A 16,607-nucleotide genomic window follows, 5' to 3' on the forward strand; every position below is an offset into this window, starting at 1 on the left:
CAGCCATATAAGCTGTTCACTGGTCATTTTATGCCGATTATCAGGAACAAGCCTTCTTATGAACACTCATCAATTGGTCTGTTACAGAGCTAATGCTTTCCCTCTTTAAAGTCTACACTACAGTTTTCTCAGTGTACACTTTCCCTGCAAACACGCCACGCAAGTCCAGACATTTACCATGACTATTGGTTCTATAATCTGCTGTAAACATTATTAGCTCGTAGTATTGGCCACTTTAAACCTATCCTAATCCCATTCATGCCAGTGTGGCCATAATTTTCACCCACCATAAGAGCAATCTGTCTCCATATGACCCTCTGTAGTCTATTATGTCAATCTCTATGTTAAGGGATTATCTTAAAAAAATCTATTTGTACAGACATGCACTTACCTGTAGCCTTGTCTCTTGTGGGTATTCCCATGTGAATCCTTGCTGCTAAACTAAACATGGCCTCCATTAATAATTCACATCCCCACGACAGCTGAGTGAAACGGAGGCAGAGACCTGTGATCGAAAGGGTAGAAAGTTCTCTTCATGTCAAACATGACCGCATCAAATATCAGATGTAGAACCAAGGAGTTTAACTCCTTGGGGACTATGTTGTGTATTGTATAAACTAGCAATCCTGAGCAAAAGCACAGGTAATCATTTTTTATCACCATGTGTTATGTCCGAAGGGCCTTTGGGTCCCCTCAGGGTGCGTTCACACCTACAGGATCCGCAGCAGATCTGCAGCAGATGCGCAGCAGATTTGATGGTGCAGATTTGATGCTGTGTTCAGTTATTTAAATGAAATCTGCTGTGGATCTGCTGCAGATCCGCTGCGGATCCGCTGCGGATCCGCAGCAGAAAATAAGCTGCGGATACGGTAAGTGTGAACGTACATTCATGGTCCAGAGCCTGGGTAATGGTCCAGAGCCAAAATGAAATATTTAGATTGGCACTGACACTCTGAATTTATCAATCTCACACAAGCCAGTCAGTGCTAGTTAGAGGGTTGTGTGGCCCATTGGTATGGGTATGTGGCTCATGGGCCGTACAATGCCCAGGTCTGCCCTACAGTATGACCCTACTAGTTAGCACAAATAATTTTCATAATCATAAGCCTTTCCCAGAATTTATATGGAAATCTTTATATTATGTTGGGAACTCTGCCAGGATACTGGTATTTTAAATATAAAACTTGTATTATGCAATGTACAAAACTTTCTAAAAATTTGATGTGATTGGTGTAAGCTGCCGTCTGTGCTAATAGTTATGACAAGTGTTGAGCAAACCTGACAAAATGTTTAGGTCTGGCAACATTAGCCAAACATTGATTCCCCGTGGCTGCATAAGTTGGATGCTGTCCTAGGGCTGCCAGGAAAACATCAATATAGTCTGTGGCTATGCAGACTGCAGTGAATGGAAATCAAACACAGGGCGTGCGGGTTCAGCTAACGTTGCCAAACCCAAACATTTTGACAGGTTTGCCTAACATTAGTTATGACACTACGAGGGCTGTTGTCATGATGCTACTTGGCCTATGTGGTCTACTAGCTAGGACACCCTTGCACACCTATGGCTGTATCCATGTTTTCCAGGACACCCTAGGGCTGCATCCAACTTCTTCAGCCACCGGTATTCAAATACCAAACGATCCTGTTCTCGAGGTTCCATATTGTTAAGTTGACAAATCCTGGAGACACAAGTCTGGACTACCTCATTGCCTAAGAGCTACTGCTACACAGTGTGTGAGTGAGGGAGGCAGGGCCGTATTTACCACTAGGCACCCGTGGTCCGATGCCTAGGGCAGCACCTTGCACATTTTTTTTTTTTTTTAGTCCCTCACCTTCCATTCAGACTTGACAGTAAATCTGGTGTCTTTTCAAGGGGGGGGGGGGGGGGTATAGTGGTATTGGTCAGGTCTGGTGTGGTGGTGTTAAATGTGATGCCTGGAGCTATTTCCTGCCAATCTACCAATCCTGTTGGGAAATTTGTTTATGTTTTAAGCAGTTAAAAACCATAAAAAACGTCATTCGGATTAACTTTACCATAGACCCGGGGCTGTTCACCAAGCCTGGGCCCCCCCCACCCCACTGTAACTATGGCAGCACTAGCCTGGCGTATATAGTGTGGGATAGATAATATCATGATGTCCTGATTTGTGCAAAATTGCCATTAAAAAACTGTGATTTTTTGCAAATCATGGCGGAACTGTAGCCAGGAGACAGTACACCACTGAAAGTATAAGTCTTTTTGGGTGGTCATGGGGCCCCAAGGAGCTCGGGGCCCCAAGGAGCTCAGGGCCCCGGGCTGAGGCCCGAAACGCCCCTATTATAATCCACTACTGATTCAGACAATGTTTCTACATGTAGAAAAATGCATGTGGCCGAAACCACGCTTCCATTTCTTCATAATGGCAATTGGTGAGTGAAGATGGGGCATCTTCAGGTTTAGTGCCTAGGGCAGCAGCAGCTGGTAATACGGCCCTGGAGTGAGGGGCATGTGTGTGATGACTCTGGGGCCAGTGGACATCTGGGAGTTATAGTACTTGTAGTAAGCAGTTGCTTACCAGTTTATGAAGGTAATATTTTCTTGAGAATGCTTCTTCCTATATAGGAATGAAAAATTCACCGGGATGACTAGATTCCGCACTGGAATTTAGAGAGCTGTGACCTAACTTTAGAGGAAATGAGGAAAATCACTCTTTTCACCTCAAGACTTACTGAATTATGGTGGGTAATTGATCTGCAGCAAGGTTCGCTGCAAATCCCTTAAAGAGGACCCCCAGCTAGATCCCCTTATACTGACCTCATCTCGCCAAGTCCCGCTCCCGGGACGGAGATATCCTAGACAGAAGCCGGAGTGCGCACTGTGGAGATAGGTCCGGCGTCCATAGAGAATGAATGGAGCCGGACTCATCTCTGCAGCGCGCACACGGCTCCATTCATTCTCTATGGACGCCGGATCTAACTCCACAGTGCGCGCACCGGCTTCTGAGCAGGATATCTCCGTCCCGGGACTCGGCGAGATGAGGTCAGTGTAAGGGGATCTAGCTAGTGTCCGGCATGGGGGGGTAACAGGTCTTCTTTAACTGTAATTCTAATTAGGATTACATACTTGCAGCAGAATTTTCATCCCACTGCAAGTATGTAAACGCTGCCCCCCTTAACCCGTGGCGGCCTGATACATAAATTACCGGTCCACGCTCTGGCCTGCTTCGGAGGCTCCCGGTATCCTGACGTCCCGTTAAGCCAATCAGCCCCCGAAGCAAGCTAGAGCGTGGACCGGTAATGTATTCACTGGACCACTGCGGGTTAAAGGGGTAGTGCGGCGCTAAACAATTATTCACTAAATAACACACATTACAAAGTTATAAAACTTTGTAATGTATGTTATGTTAGTGAATCGCCCCCTTCCCCGTGTTTCCCCCCACCCACACCAGACCCGGAAGTGTAGTGCTCTATACATGCCTGCCTCTTGCCGACCCCCGTCCGCTATCTTGTGCCAATGATGTCATCTTCGGACGTCATCAGCTGCTCAGCCGCGATTGGCTGAGCACAGTTATGCTCAGCCAATCGCGGCTGAGTAGCTGATGACGCGGCAGAGGGCGGCCAGCACTAGGGACGGTCGGGGCGGTTTGGCCGGCCGAAGATTACCGTATTTTTCGCTTTATAGGACGCACCTTTTGATAAGACGCACCCCTGATTTTAGGGGAGAAAAATAGAAAAAAAAATATTTTGCTCATTGTCACAGTTTGGAGATAGCATATAGTGCCCACATAGTAGCCAATCCCCCATAAAGTGCCCCACATAGTAGCCAGTGCCCCCCATAGTAGCCAGTGCCCCCCATAGTAGCCAATCCCCTCATAGTAGCCAATCCCCCCATAGTAGCCAGTGCCCCTCATAGTAGCCAGTGCCCCTCATAGTAGCCTTTCCCCTATAGTAGCCAATCCCCCCATAGTAGCCAGTGACCCCCATAGTAGACAGTGACCCCCATAGTAGACAGTGACCCCCATAGTACCCTGTGCCCCCCATAGCAGCCATTTCCCCCCCTAAAACAACAAACCAGTAACTCACCTGTCCGGCGGCCCCAGCAGCTCCTGTCTCCCGTCGACCGCGCGCACTTCCGACATCCTCCGGGCACAGACAGCGGGGTACAGAGACGCTGCCTGTGCCGGAAGTGTCCTGCAACCGGGACCACCTCCGCCCGCTCGCTCAGCTGACAGCCGATCAGGAGCCCAGGAAAGTGCTGCTCATTGCACTTTCCCGGGCTTCTGATCAGCTCAGCTGAGCGGCGATGGAGGGGCAGGCTGGGCGGGCGGAGGGGATCGCTCAGAGCCGCTCACTATGCATATGCATAGTGAGCGGCAATACAGGGGGCGGGCGGGACGGCTTCCATGCGGTGCTCTGCACTGCTTGGGAGCCGTCTTCGCTTTATAAGACGCACTTAGATTTTCCTCCCACTTTGGGAGGAAAAAAAGTGCGTCTTATAAAGCGAAAAATACGGTACATCATTCGCACAAGATGGCGGACGGGAGTCGGCAAGAGGCAGGTATGTATAGAGCACTACACTTCCGGGTCTGGTGTGGGTGGGGGGAAACACGGGGAAGGGGGCAATTCACTAACATAACATACATTACAAAGTTGTATAACTTTGTAATGTGTGTTATTTAGTGAATAATTGTTTAGCGCCGCACCTTTAAGGGGGCCAGCATTTACATACCTGCAGTGGGAATAAAATTCCAAATATTCAGAATGACAGCAAATTTTGTGAAATCCGCTGTAGATCGGTTACGGGTGAACCCACCCTAAGGGCGAGTTAAAAAGTTAAAAAACATTTACCCACATTTCTATTCCTTTCCCCAGCATATACATTACTCACATATGGATGCTTAATCTGTTCTGCTGTTTTCAGCCACTTTTCTGCTCTCAGCTGCTGCCCAAGAAGTTCTGATCTCTAGCTGCCGCCATTTAGTGTCAGTGTGCAGCCATTTTGTGTCAGCCTGTCAGTGTGCAGCCATTTTGTGTCAGCCTGTCAGTGTGCAGTCACTACACTGGGCTGGGGATTCTCTGTCCTGGCTTGTAAACCATTCCCCTTCCTCATGGCTAATTTGCATCAGTTGTCCTGTCTGTTAGTCACATGGTGCTCGCTGGCCAATAAGCAGGGCAGAAGTGTATATGTTATTCCTGCACAGGCTTTCATGTCATCTCATAACAACATGTGTGCTGAAAGGGTGTGAGGGAGAGCTATTCAGAGACAGCAGGAAATGGGGACAGAGAAGAGGGAAAGAGACAGAGTGTGAGGTGTTAGTTCACACTGTACATCACCCTGCTTCCGATTTCTAAGCTTGGTTTATCAGCGCCTGGGAAAGTTGGGTGGTTGTTATCAAGAAGTGCATTATTATTTCTCTCGCTCTCTATATTTGTATCTCGCTCTGTCTATTCTCTTCATTTTCACCTCACTCTCTGTCTCTTCACACCCTCCCCCTTCTCTATCTCCTGCTATACCATTTCCTGCTATCTCTGTATATCTTGCTTTCTTTCTGTCTCCATGTTGTTAAAAGACCACAGTTATCCAACTGTGATGAAAGCCTGTGCAGGAATAACATATACACTTATGCCCTTCATTTTGATTCACACAGGCAGGCACCCAGCTTTCTCAGGTGCTGATAAGTCACTGTGTGATGATTACATTTCCTCTGCAGGAGCGGCTATGGGTGTAATTTGGGTTGTGTGATATGATATCCTGGGCTGATCGTATTGGCCTCATTGAGATAAGGAGGTTGGGAGGGGGCAGGCTTAGCAGCAGTGGGAGCGTTACTGAGGGGGGCAGGCTTAGCAGCAGTGGGAGCGTTACTGAGGGGGGCAGGCTTAGCAGCAGTGGGAGCGTTACTGAGGGGGGCAGGCTTAGCAGCAGTGGGCGTTACTGAGGGGGGCAGGCTTAGCAGCAGTGGGCGTTACTGAGGGGGGCAGGCTTAGCAGCAGTGGGAGCGTTACTGAGGGGGGCAGGCTTAGCAGCAGTGGGCGTTACTGAGGGGGGCAGGCTTAGCAGCAGTGGGCGTTACTGAGGGGGGCAGGCTTAGCAGCAGTGGGCGTTACTGAGGGGGCCAGGCTTAGCAGCAGTGGGCGTTACTGAGGGGGCCAGGCTTAGCAGCAGTGGGCGTTACTGAGGGGGCCAGGCTTAGCAGCAGTGGGCGTTACTGAGGGGGCCAGGCTTAGCAGCAGTGGGCGTTACTGAGGGGGGCAGGCTTAGCAGCAGTGGGCGTTACTGAGGGGGGCAGGCTTAGCAGCAGTGGGCGTTACTGAGGGGGCCAGGCTTAGCAGCAGTGGGCGTTACTGAGGGGGGCAGGCTTAGCAGCAGTGGGCGTTACTGAGGGGGGCAGGCTTAGCAGCAGTGGGCGTTACTGAGGGGGGCAGGCTTGCACACAAGGAATGCTGGCCTCAGTAGTTTTAGACATCACAGACAAACACAATATGAAACAGGAAGTAAAGGGAATATGGATGGTAGGGAACAGCTCCACAGCAGCCACAAAAAGATCATATAGTAACGGAAACGTGGCAGGGATATCTAGATAAGCCTTAAGGTGCGTTTACACGTAACGATTATCATGCGAATTTGCACGATAACGATTGAATTCGAATGATAATCGTACGTGTCAACTCAGCGAACGATCAAACGGCGAACGAGAAATCGTTCATTTTGATCTTTCAACATGTTATCAAATCGTCGTTCGCAAAAAATTCTCCGATCGTTCCATGTAAACAGTCGTCGCACGAAAGTCCAGCTGCCCGTAGCCCTGCCCGCCCGCAGCCCGGACCCCCGCTCATCTGCAGCCCCCTGCGCCGGCTCGATCGCCACCCCCGCCGCGAGCATACGTTACCTGCTCCGCGTAGCAGGTCTTCGAAATCCCCGGCTCCCCTCTTCAGTGCATTGATTGGCTGAAGAGGGGAGCCGGGAATTTCAATTTCGATCGGAGCGGCGGGGGGGAGGGGGGTAGCGATCAGAGTGGCGGTGGAGGTGGCGATCGGGGCGGCGCAGGGGGCTGCGGTTGACCGTGGGGCCGGGCTGCGGGCCCGCAATCGCAAAACAATTTTTCCGTACGATATATCGTACCGTCTAAACGCTGATTGTTATGGAAAAAAAAATAGTTACTCCGACATCGTTAATCGTACGATCGGGCCAATTATCGCTTCGTGTAAACGCACCATTAGACCAGTGCTTATCAATTTCAGTCCTCGGGCCTCACCAACAGGTCATGTTTTGAGGATTTCCCATACAAAGACACCTGTGATAATACCTGATGCACTGAGAATAATTATATCACCTGTGAAATACTAAGGAAATCCTCAAAACATGGCCTGTTGGTGAGGCCTGAGGACTGGAATTGAGAAGCACTGCCTTAGACACAACACCAGCTATCTTTTATTTTTTTGCTGATAGTTGAACAACCCCTTTAAACAGACATATTTTCCAAGGCAGTTACTGAAGCCAAAGCCAGGCTTTGTTTTCACCAATCACAACCAGAAATCTGTACATGAATACCACACAACTGGTCTAAAAACTCTCTCGGTAATGATTCCCGCTATCTGCCCGCTCCGTGCAACGGGCGGATCCAGCGGGAGGACCGCCTGGAAAACTGGGATACAGCCATAGCCATTGGCTGTATCCCAGTTTTCCAGGCGATCCTCCCGCTGTATTCACCCGCATGTAAAAATCGCACCAAAAGCGCAGCGATACAGTACATGTGAAGCTACCCTTAGGGTATGTTCACACTGAGTAAAACAGGCGAAATTCCCATCTGTCTCAGTGTGCAGTAGCCTGTCTATGGGAGAGTGTGCGCTCCTCCACAGCCACCATTGCTCAGTGTGAACATATCCTCAATGTCAAAGTAGCCAGGCCACAGTATTTATACTACTAGCAGAAATTAGAGTATAAGACAAATGTAGTGCAACACAACAACAGCACTCAGGCTGGGTCCACACTACGTTTTTGTAATCCGTTTTTTTCATCCATTTTTGCAGTTGTGTTCATCCATTTTTCCATTGACTTCTATTATTAAAAAAAACAAAAACGTAGCTAACCTTACTTGTGTATGTTAAAAAAGCGGATGAGTTTTGATCCTTTTTTTTTTTTTTTATAATGGAAGTCAATGGAAAAACGGACACACATCAGTTTTTCTGCAAAAACAGATGGAAAAAAAAAAAAATGGATTGCAAAAATGTAATGTGCACCTATCCTTACAGCCAACACCCAGCCACAGCACTTTTCAGGCAAAAAAAAGACCATCTTATAACATATTGTGCATCATTGATAGGTCTTGTCCTCCGTGGAGAGTGGGTTTAGCTCAGGCAGGTACAATTCCTTACTACAGAAAGGCAATCTAAGTAGATAATTCAACGTAACAAAATGACAAGCGCTGCAAACATGGCTCATAAATTAGTCAAGAGGCTTTTTGTCCTGTAAACGACCAAAGGCGTCTCAGGTTCCCTTACTAATTAACCGAGTCAGAGCGAGGACTGTATAACCCGGCTATAACCAATCCCTACAGGACAGGCTGAATGAGGAGACTCTTCTCTTCTGCAAGGATTATGTAACAAGTGAAAGACAGATTATATATATATATATATATATATATATATATATATATATATATATATATTATATATATATATTTTATTAGATATAAGCGAACCGGGTTCGGGTCGATCCGAACCCGAACGTTCGGTATTTGATTAGCGGGGGCTGTTGAACTTGGACAAAGCTCTAAGGTTGTCTGGAAAACATGGATACAGCCAATGACTATATCTATGATTTCCACATAGCCTTATGGTACTTTTACACGGAGCGATAATTCGCCCGATCGCACGATTAACGATTTTGAATGAACAATGTTTTTTTTTAGAACGATCAGCGTTTAGACGGAACGATACATCATACGGAATAACCGTTTTGCGATCGCTTAAGCCTATCTCACACATAGGGGAAATCGTTGAAAGACTGTTTACACGGAACGATCTGCAAATTTTTTGCGAGCGATCAACGATGATTTAAGAACATGTTGAAAGATCACAATGAACGATTTTTCACTCGTCGCTTGATAGTTCGCAGCGTTTACAAGGAACCATTATCGCTCAAATGCGATCGTTCGTGCAAAAATGAACGATAATTGTTCCGTGTAAAAGGACCGTTAGGGCTTTATCCAAGTTCAGCAGCCACCGCTAATCAAATGCCGAAACTTCGGGTCCGGATCGACTTGAGCATACTCGAGATTCGCTCATTATAATTATATATATATATATATATATATATATACATACACACACACACACACACACATACACAGTCCCAAATGTTTTCTTCTCACTTAGAGGGGTGCTTGTGTATTTTTTTTTTTTTTTTTTACTATACATTGCTTTAAAGTTAAATTACATTGTAATATAACCTCATTACAATAAATGTATCTTTTTTGTGTTTATACATCAATCTGTGTTTGAAGCAGTAAGGAGGTGATATGGGCCCCTCTGCAGCCATCAAAATTGCCATCACCTGCTCTAAACAAGAGCCGCTATGCAGCAGTACTGATAGAGAACAGGGTAAGTAGAGTGGGTTTGAGGCAGTACCACCTGCTGTCAGAAGGAGAAAAAAATAAAATCTCATCCCAGAACTTGCTGCGCTTTTTAGCTATATAAATAAAAGTTTGATTTTAGTGTGGTATTAAGACTTTTTGTTAAAAGTTGAACTGACTCAAGGGTGCAAGGGTAAACACTTCTACTGTGTCTTTACCACACACAGTCTCACATGTATGGAAGCAAGATGCTTTGGTCATATAAGTCTCTTGGTGGCAAGACACATTAAAGGGGTTATCCAGTGCTACAAAAACATGGCCACTCCCCCCCTCCTACTGTTGTCTCCAGTTCAGGTGTGGTTTGCAATTAAGCTCTATTTACTTCAATGGAACATTTGTGCTGTCAAATTGAAAAAAAAAAGTTCAGCAAGTTGTGTTTACGCTGTTCGCCCTATGGTAAAACTGACATGTTATCTATGTTCCTCACATCAGTACGATAAAATGAAATGTAACGATTTTATTGGTTAGCTTTAAAAAAAAAAAAAAAAAAAAATTAAAACCTTTTATAAAAAAAAAAATCTAAGTGTTTAAAATTGCTCTATTTCCATCTTTATAATGCTTTTATTTTTTAGTCTATGGGGCTGTGTGAGGTGTCATTTTTGGCACCAGGATCTGTACTTTCTATCAGTACCTTGTTTGAGTATATGCAGCTTTTGGTCACAATTTTTCTGGATTTGATAGAGACCAAAAATGCGCAATTTAGCATTTTGGAATTTTTTGGGCGCTTACGCCATTTAGAATGCGAGATCAGGAATGTGATGATTTAATAGTTCGGGCAATTACTCACGCGGCGATAGCAAATATGTTTGTTTAAACTTATAAGATGGGAAAAGGGGGATGATTTTGGACTTATTTGGGGAGGGGATTTTTACTTTAAACTAGAAGTGCCCCTGGGTGACTTGTATATACACAGCATTCATCTCAGGGGGGGCTGGAGATCTGTCCCACTAGACACCAGGTACTTTCAGAGCACAGCATTTAAATGCAGCTGTCAGGTATGACAGCTGCATTTGGATGCTTAATTAGCCAGCACGACAACAAGACCCATCAGGGCTAATGGAGGCGCTCCCCGGCTGCAGATAACAGCTGGGAGCAGCGCCGTTCAGAGCGGGGTCCCCCACTCTGAATACCCCTCACGCTGCCATGATGTTCCAGGTACATCATGGAACGTGAAAGGGTTAAGGGACTTTTCTTGACAGGTAGCACACATATATATCTTTATGTTAGTTGATATATTGTTTCATGTTTTTAATATAAGGGATACCTAGAATGTCACAGCAAATTTTGGTTGGGGGGGGGGGGGGGGGGTTTCAGGGGACACCTCATTTGTGTGGATCACAGCAAATTACAAAGCCCATATAGAACTCTTTGCCCACCAGCCTATCTGGCATTTGCCAGGTGTGCAGTCTGGCCCTGTTGCTTATCACTGCAGATAGCTCAGTGACGATTCATTGGGTAGGCGCAGCAAGCAACCTTCCCCATTTCCTTGGACCAGTAACATAACCAGTCAGACTGCTAAAACTCAAATGAGGAACACCTTGGTACTGTGCACAATAGAGAAACTACACAAAAAACATGTTCTGAACAATATTTATTTGTTCTTAAAGATTGTCCACATTGCATTTCTTCTGTGGGTAAAACACATCTTCGCCAACCCTGCAGAAGAGAACAAAAAAAAAAAAAAAAAGTTTAACTCCAATTCTTAGATTTTTGATGAAAACCACCATGGTGTCTCCCAACAAATCCTTATCCAATACTCAGGACAGTAGTTATGTGTGTCTGATGTGACCGCCACATCACACACAGTTATTAGTATACACTTCTGTTTTTTTGCATTACAACCTGTGGCTGGGTTCACACAGTATTTTGGTCCTCGTATTGCAACCAAAACCAGGAGTGGATTGAAAACACAGAGGGGGAGATTTATCAAACACTGTAAAGTGAGACCGTCCCAGTTGCCCCTAGCAACCAGTCAGATTCCACCTTTGATTCCTCAGACTCTAAAAATGAAAGGTGGAATCTGATTGTTGCTAGGGGCAACTGAGCCAGTTTCACTTACCATGTTTGATAAATCTCCCCCAGAGAGGCTATGTTTGCACACATACATGCTTCACAGCAGAATGATCATACATGTGATCAACATGGGTGACCTTGGAGGCCCCTATGAACATTACATGGTTGACAAATGGCATCAGATGTGTATGGCCAGCTTTACACTCCTTGATCTGGGTGGTGCCTTGATTACCTGGTTGCCTGCCAGTTATCTTCTACTGTTGTCTTTGATCTCACCAACCACACTGTTTTCAAGACTGGGCAATCTGATGTCTGGAAACATTGGCCGACCCAAGCAGTGACTGCACCTGCAGCAAGAATGGCCGTCGTTAGAGACAGGAGTAGAGTCATTCTTATATGGAGATACGGAGTGATCCTTATATACTTCTATCAAAGTATAGAGACCTGTTCTCTAGTACAATCGAGCACATGGTCAAAACTACTTTGCTATAAAACAATTTGAATGGGAATAAAGTAGCAGACGCTCATTTACAGCCTAAGGTTAGGTTCACACTATGGAATCCGTACGGAGAAGTATCGGCGGATTCCGTGGCTCGTACCCATTCCCGGCGGCGCGCATATCCCCACAACATTCTATGGCCCGGCCGATTCCGCTGAAAGAACTGACATGCCTATTCTTTTGGCGGAACGCAGAATCGGCTGGGCCGTAGAATGGTGGCTATGACACGGGCGGATACTCACGTACCCGTGAATGGGTATGAGCCACGGAACTTCTCTGCGCGGATTCCGTAGTGTGAACCCATCCTAAGCTTGTATAGAGAACTAGTGAGGACCATCAAGCACCTGTTAAGGAGCCAAACCTCTCTAACCTCCTTTCCAGCTTATGGACATGGTGAAGGTTGGTTGATCTCCTTGTCCAACAAGTCCGATGAGTTTACCAGTCCTTTTCTCACCAGCCGCCCCAGGGTAGAGCGCCACAGAAGAGTGCAGCGATCCTTTGAGTTGAGATCCTTCAGCAGAAAGCTTAAGAACTGATCCCAGGGTGTTCACCCAGGCTCCAGTCATGTTACACTGAGCTCCCTGATGGCATAGAAAGACATACAATGTTATCAGGATCAAAGCACGAGATTCTCCAGCCAATATATAGCACAATGCCGAATGTCCGGTCAACTAGTATTATTAATATACGACCCCAGGGCTGTTTCAATTCAAGGTAAAAAAAAAAAAAAAAAAAAAAAAGTTATAATGGAATTAAAACTGTAAGAGTTATGGCCGGTTGAGGCTACATACATACCCCACCCCCTGTCGGAATGACACCTGTTTTTATTGGATAGAGTTTATCAGAAGTTTTTTTTTGTGACAACCATCCAATAAAAATGGGTGTCATTTTAACGCATTAAATTTTTATTGAAATTTGTGTGTCAAAGGCAAATAACAGCCAAATGACAGGCAATATGACAAGAAAATAAGTTGAAGGGGAAAAAAAAAAAAAAGCACAAGTCATGGCAGAAATCTACACCAGTTTTACGACAGACAAAGCCCTGGTCAGTTTAAAGTGACTGTACCACCAGGCCCAGGCTGAAGCACTGGAGCCAGGCCAACCCACCCTTAGGGTATAAACCCACACACCGTATACACAGCGTATTTACTGCTGCGATACGCAGCAGATTAGATCTAAATAACTGAACACAGCATCAAATCTGTACCTACAAATCTGCTACGTATTTGCTGCATAACAACCACTGTACAAAGATTAATATTCTCCCCAGCACTGACCACATAGCAGTAGATTCGGCTGTTTTGCATCAGAACGCCTCTGTATTTTCTCCCTGTCCCTTCAGTGTCCGGGGTGGCGTAAGGAGCTGCAAACACACCCGGCTAGTCAGGGGGTAGCTAGGATTCTAGTATAGGAGGCCCTCTGTGCATCCATATAGTAGTTAGGTCCCTGAAGCATTCTGAAGCCTCCCTGTAGGTAATTCCCCCCTCTGTAAGCAGCCTCCCGCCCCCAACACACACACACCTGTAAGCTGTGCCCCCTATATAAAGAAAACATACATATATACTCACCTGGCTTCTGCCCAGTCCCTCACTTCTCCACTGCCAGTGGGGGGTGGGGGCAGCTTCTGTTTAACCCCTTATATACTGTAGTGTGAGTGATACAAACTTCACTTACATGCTGCAACACAAAGATGAATAAGAGCAGGACGCAAGGAGAGGTGTGCTTCACTGACCGTGCACGGATGACCCCTGACCTCCGCACATTGGGCAGCTGAAGAACAGAGGTCAGGGGTTATCAGGATACAAGCAGTGAAGCAGACCTTAACCCTTTATTCTGCTGCAGCCTGTAAGTGAAGTTTGTGTCACTTACATACTGCAGTACATAAGGGGTTAATGCAGTCTGTCAGGCTCTGGCTCAGGTCACTCCTCCAGAGACCTGTGACTCTTCCCTTCTGTGTGAGTCCCGGGGGCTGAAGGTGCATTGTAGTACAGGAGGCAGCCAGCACAGGGACACTGTCTGCCTGTGTGTGGGGCGATTGTGGCGACAGCAGAGGTGCCGGAGAGGAAAGATGGCGCTGTGGAGCAGCTACAGGTCAGAGCTGGAGGGGCCACCCCTTACTCCTTGTAGCTACCCAGTGCGGCCTGTAGGTGTCGCTGTGAGCGCTCATTGGGAGCGTTCACAGTGAAAGGGTCCTAGTAATAATAATAATAATAATAATAATAATAATATTTATTTGTATAGCGCCAACAGATTCCGCAGCGCTTATTTAAATATATATATAAATACATTACAGGTTATATATTAAATTATACAATGAATAAATTACAACAACAAATTAGAGACCTGCTCTCAAGAGCTTACAGGCTAGGATGACTGGGAGTAACTAGTGGGCACCTGGCAGACGCAGCTGCTGGTGCGGGGACAGAGGCTGGGGGTTGGGAGGTATGATGCACCTCCTGCATTCACAGTCATTATGGACATCAGCAGCACCGACCAGTAAGATGACAAGCACGCAGAAGAAGTGGTGAGGCATGCCACAGCGCAGTACAAGTGCCTCACCACAACTCCTCTTAGGGCTCAGCCACACTAGCCACACTTTTTTTAAGCGGAAAGAAAAATACTGCAAACAATATTTTTTTCTTCCATTCAAAAAACACAGATCTTGAATGGATTGCATGCAAACGGAGCACACTAATATAGCATGGGAGTCTAAGGGGATTTTAACAGATCCAACAATTTCCATTTTGACTACTCTAAAACGGAAATGGTAGACGGAATGGTGTCGGATGGTCAAACACTAATGTGAACATAGCCTTAGGCCCTTGGTTACAGTTGTAAAATGCTTTAAAGCTACATAAATCCAAATAGAGACAAGTATTCAGTAAGAAAACTAATCACACCCCATAACATGGCCTGGGATGCACATCCTCTGTGGCCCCAGCATAACAGGCAAAGACACTAAGATTGTTCCTATACTTTAACATTGGACTCTGCTAAATAGAAGCTTACCACATCCCTGTAGTAGCCGGTGACTATACACATAACCAGCAGCATGCCCTGTGCACTCACAGCCCTCATTGTGCTGTCTCTTCAGACCCACAACCTATACTGACACCAGAGAGCAGCAGCAGCTTATAAAGCCAATTGCTTAATGAATGTCGTCTTATAGGCCATGTGTGTCTCTGTAGTCACTGATGAAGGAGTTTATGGTCTGCTGGAGGTAACAGAAACTGCAAGGATGAGACAGGGGCCCACACTGTCAGAGGTGACTCCAGCCATTTTTAATTGCCAGATTAAAAAAAAAAAAATTTAAAAAAAAAATTTGTGGTGCGTTCACACCTACAGGATCTGCAGCTGATTTTCTGCAGCAGATTTCATTTAAATAACTGAACACAGCATCAAACCTGCTGCAGATCCTGTAGGTGTGAACACACCCTTAGGGTACAAACACTCACAGCAGATATGCAGCAGATCTGCAGCAGATTTGATGCTGTGCTCAGTTATTTAGATCTAATCTGCTGCGTATTTGTTGCGTATTTGCTGTGTATCGCAGCAGTAAATACGCTGCGTATACGGTGTGTGTGTTTATACCCTCATATGGACCCCATTAAAGTCAGGGTCTTTTGGGGTGTGTTCATGTCCATTGATGCAGCAGTCTGTTCAGTTTTGAAGAAACCACTGACACAGTGTGAACCTGTCCTAGGGCAGCACCTGGTTTACATATGGTGCACATTGCTCCAGTTGTTAGGCCAAGCATAAGGCTGGAATCACACATGGCAGTTTTTGTGCCAAAACCAGAAGTAGATTCAAATAGGATGGAAAATATAATGGGAGGACTTGTACTTCTCTTTTCTGTTGGATCCTCTTCTGGTTTTGGCACAAAAACTGCAGTGGTAGTTTGAAAAAAAACTACCATGTGTGAATCCAGCCTCAAAAACAGATACCAAAAACCCATTTATAAAGAATATCAAGTGCACTGAGATCTATGGGAGATTATTTCCCTGTACAGACCCTCATAGATACTGTGTACGCAGGCCAGTGTTTGATATAGCATTTATTAATGTGGCTAATTACATCCCAAAGCATTAGGTAATTTCTATCTTTTTTCTTATATTATGCTACAATTCTGGATGAAGATCATTTTGAGGATGTTGCAATATTAAATTTTTCCCACAGGTGGGGCTATCGCTCTTAACTTGTAATGTAGTGAGCTAAGAACGTAACCTTTGCTTAGTATGGGATGACTAAACTACAAGCAGTCTGTTCTTTCTCCCCCAGCAGGAGGCTATGTGCACCTACATAAGCCACACTCTCTTTCCAGCTATATCTCCTGATCACAGCTAAGACCCACTGTGATCAATGACTTTTGACACACCTGATGACGTTAATGACAGGTCTTTGTCTTTTTTTTTTACACAGAAAAATAATCTGACAGATTATCTGCCAAAGATTTGAAGCCAAAGCCAGAAACAGACTATAAACAG

General features: G+C 45.7%; 1 protein-coding gene across 2 annotated transcripts; it reads right to left on the reverse strand.

Annotated features, from left to right (window-relative positions):
* Nucleotides 1-11,187: 11,187 nt before the first annotated feature.
* Nucleotides 11,188-13,791, reverse strand: LOC138772672 (avidin-like). Of its 2 annotated transcripts, none has more exons than XM_069953235.1 (4): nt 13,692-13,791; nt 12,494-12,704; nt 11,857-11,971; nt 11,188-11,267 (listed from the first exon to the last, which is right to left on the reverse strand). In XM_069953235.1, the coding sequence occupies exons 2-4, from the start codon at nt 12,687-12,689 to the stop codon at nt 11,213-11,215; spliced, it is 366 nt and encodes a 121-aa protein (XP_069809336.1). In that variant the 5' UTR covers nt 12,690-12,704; nt 13,692-13,791; the 3' UTR covers nt 11,188-11,212. The 2 variants fall into 2 exon arrangements, with proteins under 2 accessions (XP_069809336.1, XP_069809335.1); XM_069953234.1 differs by lacking the exon at nt 13,692-13,791 and adding an exon at nt 13,401-13,554.
* Nucleotides 13,792-16,607: the final 2,816 nt, after the last annotated feature.

This window comes from Dendropsophus ebraccatus, chromosome 14, assembly GCF_027789765.1.
Source record: "Dendropsophus ebraccatus isolate aDenEbr1 chromosome 14, aDenEbr1.pat, whole genome shotgun sequence".
Taxonomy (NCBI): domain Eukaryota; kingdom Metazoa; phylum Chordata; class Amphibia; order Anura; family Hylidae; genus Dendropsophus; species Dendropsophus ebraccatus.